We start from the raw sequence: 2,679 nt of genomic DNA, 5'->3' as shown, positions 1-2,679 counted from the left end.
AGCCATCTTGGTTATGCTGCCCCTGACTCTGGTCTGGGGGATTCCCACTCTTGCTTTGTGTTTTTCAGCCCCAGCAGAAGAGAGAAGCTGCTCCTGGCTGAACCCCTGGGTCTGCCTTATTTCAGCCCTTGTCATCAAAACTGCCTTTGTGACCGTCTGCCTAGGTGGGTTCCAGGGTCTCTTAATTCCCTAGGATTCAAGGAACCCTTTCCACCTTTATTAAGCCTATCCCATGATTTCTTTGTCTGTTTCCTGACTCCATCCTGGAAAAATATCCTAGCTGTTTATTTTGTCAGCTGGGAAAATGAGTCTCTCAGCCAGCAGAGGTGAGACAAGCTCATCTGAGGGAGAGGTGACTGGCAGTAGGAGAAATGGCCCGCTGTTTCTCACCTCCTTGTTCAATACAGGTTTCAGAGCTTGGTCACATAACAGAGTCTCTGTGGGGGCTCTGAGCCGGAAGGTGGAGGATGGGACAGGTTGCCTATGAATGAGGAGGAAAGGGTGACAGTAGCACTTTCCTTCTCGTTCCTCTCTTCCCAGTTGTTTTACTTCATGGAGGCTATGGCCAGGACAAGACTCTGCTCCAGAACTCTACAGAGTGGTACTGTGTTCCCAACGTTTCTGCAGACAAAAGTGAGTGATGTTGAGACCCCCATAAGCAACACAAAGAACTTCACCAACATTTAGTCTGGTGTCACTGAGTCTTTGAGGTTGGGAATGTCACTGTCAGTTAGAACTGGATTGTTTTAAGGAAGAAAGATGTGGATTTGAGGGAAGAAGATTCTGTATTGCACAATTTTACTTCGGATGCCATGAAAACCTGTTCTGGTCCAGTGGAAGAGGGTGGGTTGTTCCATACTTGTATTTGACCAACTTTTCTACTCTTTTGCTCACAGAAGCCCTCAACTGTTAGTTAGTCTGTTTCAATTAATCTAGCTGAAACTGCTTCATCCTTTTGTCCAGGTTGGTTCAGCTCCATCCTCTCTGTCTCCCTGCCTGTTGATACAGGCATCATAGTCAGGGAGCGGGACAGAGATTGGAGGATATTGTCAAGCATTCAGAGTAGCTGGAGAGCTGGGCTGTAATCACACATGAAGTGATGGCAATATCAGCAGCTAGAATGCCTGCAGTGGAAGTTCCCAAACTCAGGTCAGAAATTTGTTCTCATGTAGCCTCATGCTTTGGGAGAATATATCTGTTGCTTTTTAATCCATCATGTGACTTTCTGGCTATAAGCCAGATCTTTAGGATAACCCAACTGTTTAAGGAACTGTGGTGGTTCCTTAAACTGTGGTGGCAGCAAGGCTGTCAGAGCAGTTTACTGCACATGTCTATCAGTCTGCATGAATTGAGAGCTTGGACAGTACTTTTCTGATGGAAGAGTTTTCATAGGAGTGCAAGCCGACTACTTCCCATCTTGCTTCCTCAGGAAGGGTAAGGCAGAAACTGTGTCTCCCACCAAAAAGAGATCGCATGGATGTGGCAGAACAGCTAGAGAAAGGGAAAGGCTCTTCAGGCAGGGGGCTTATGACAGGAGCCTGTCAGGATGTTGACAGCTTTACTTATTGGAATGCTGAAGAGAGCATTTACCTCTGTTCAGACTAAAGCTGGTTCAAACCACCCCTGGCCCCCCATCACTTGGGAACTTACACTGAGCTCACAGAGATGAAGGACAGCACACCTTGTTCAAAAAGAGCATTTTTTTCCCCACAGTGGAAGGCTGGATGTGCTGCCCAAAGGGCTGGAAAAGGTTTCAAAACAGCTGCTATTTTCTGTCCCTTGATAAGATGTCCTGGGCTGAGAGTGAGCAGAACTGCACTGGGATGGGCTCCCACCTGGCGGTGATCAACAGCAGGGCAGAGCAGGTATGTGCACAGAGAGAGGGGCAGAGCAGCCATAGACACAGTGCTGGGCCCTGAAGGAGACTCAGAGCCCCTCCTTGTCCTGCTAGGAGGGGGCATTATTCTGTCTGCACCCCTGCAGGGGAGAGGAGATGTCCTGTCTGCACCCGTGCAGCACCGGCTCCCCTCTGCCACCAGCCTCACCCCACAGGGACTCCTAATTACTCCCTCTGCTCAGTCCTGCACCTTATGGACAATGAACTTTCTTCCAGGAGTTCCTCTTCAATTTGGCAAAAGAAAAAGTTACTAACACCTATGAAACAAAATACTACATAGGCTTAACTTCTTTCCGAAATGGGCAATGGCAGTGGGTGGATCAGACTCCATATGAGAAGACAGTCATGTGAGTATCCTGGCGGAGTGGGGAAGGTCCTGTAATTCGCTCCTCCTCAGTCCAAGTGACCAATACATTGTCTAAGGCAGGTATGTATCAGAAGGGGATTTCTGTCTCCAACTGCCCTGTAAGTCAGAAAACTTGATTAGTTTTCTAGTCAAAACTATGGATCCTGATTCCTATCACAGTAACCTTCCCTTTCTCTTCCACAACTGTTTGAGATGACTTCACCTCCACTGTCAGGCATGCTAGTGTATTTCGAGCAGAGGAACTTTCTTTTTCAGGTTCTGGAAACCTGGAGAACCCAATTTGCTCTTTGCAGAAAGATGTGCTGCAATTCATGTCAAGGGAAACAGAGACTCCAACACTTACAGTAACTGGAATAACGTTCTTTGCTTCACAAGTTGCTATCGTATTTGTGAGCTGGCAGTCAAATTTGTCTGA

The 2,679-nt window shown here is 47.5% G+C and overlaps 1 protein-coding gene across 1 annotated transcript in view; it reads left to right on the top strand.

Moving 5' to 3' along the window:
• Positions 1–2,679, top strand: part of LOC114068968 (C-type lectin domain family 4 member E-like) — a 3,798-nt gene extending 1,119 nt beyond the window's left edge. The window contains exons 2-6 of the mRNA XM_027905454.1: positions 69–164; positions 541–633; positions 1,714–1,865; positions 2,114–2,244; positions 2,520–2,679. Of these exons, the coding sequence (XP_027761255.1) occupies positions 69–164; positions 541–633; positions 1,714–1,865; positions 2,114–2,244; positions 2,520–2,679 (632 nt within the window). The remainder of the gene's footprint in view (positions 1–68; positions 165–540; positions 634–1,713; positions 1,866–2,113; positions 2,245–2,519) is intronic.

This window comes from Empidonax traillii, unplaced genomic scaffold, assembly GCF_003031625.1.
Source record: "Empidonax traillii isolate 1590-97213 ecotype Southwest subspecies unplaced genomic scaffold, ASM303162v1 scaffold1156:size184309, whole genome shotgun sequence".
Classification (NCBI taxonomy): domain Eukaryota; kingdom Metazoa; phylum Chordata; class Aves; order Passeriformes; family Tyrannidae; genus Empidonax; species Empidonax traillii.
Note: the sequence above shows the minus strand (reverse complement) of the source record. Positions and strands in the feature narration are given on the sequence as shown.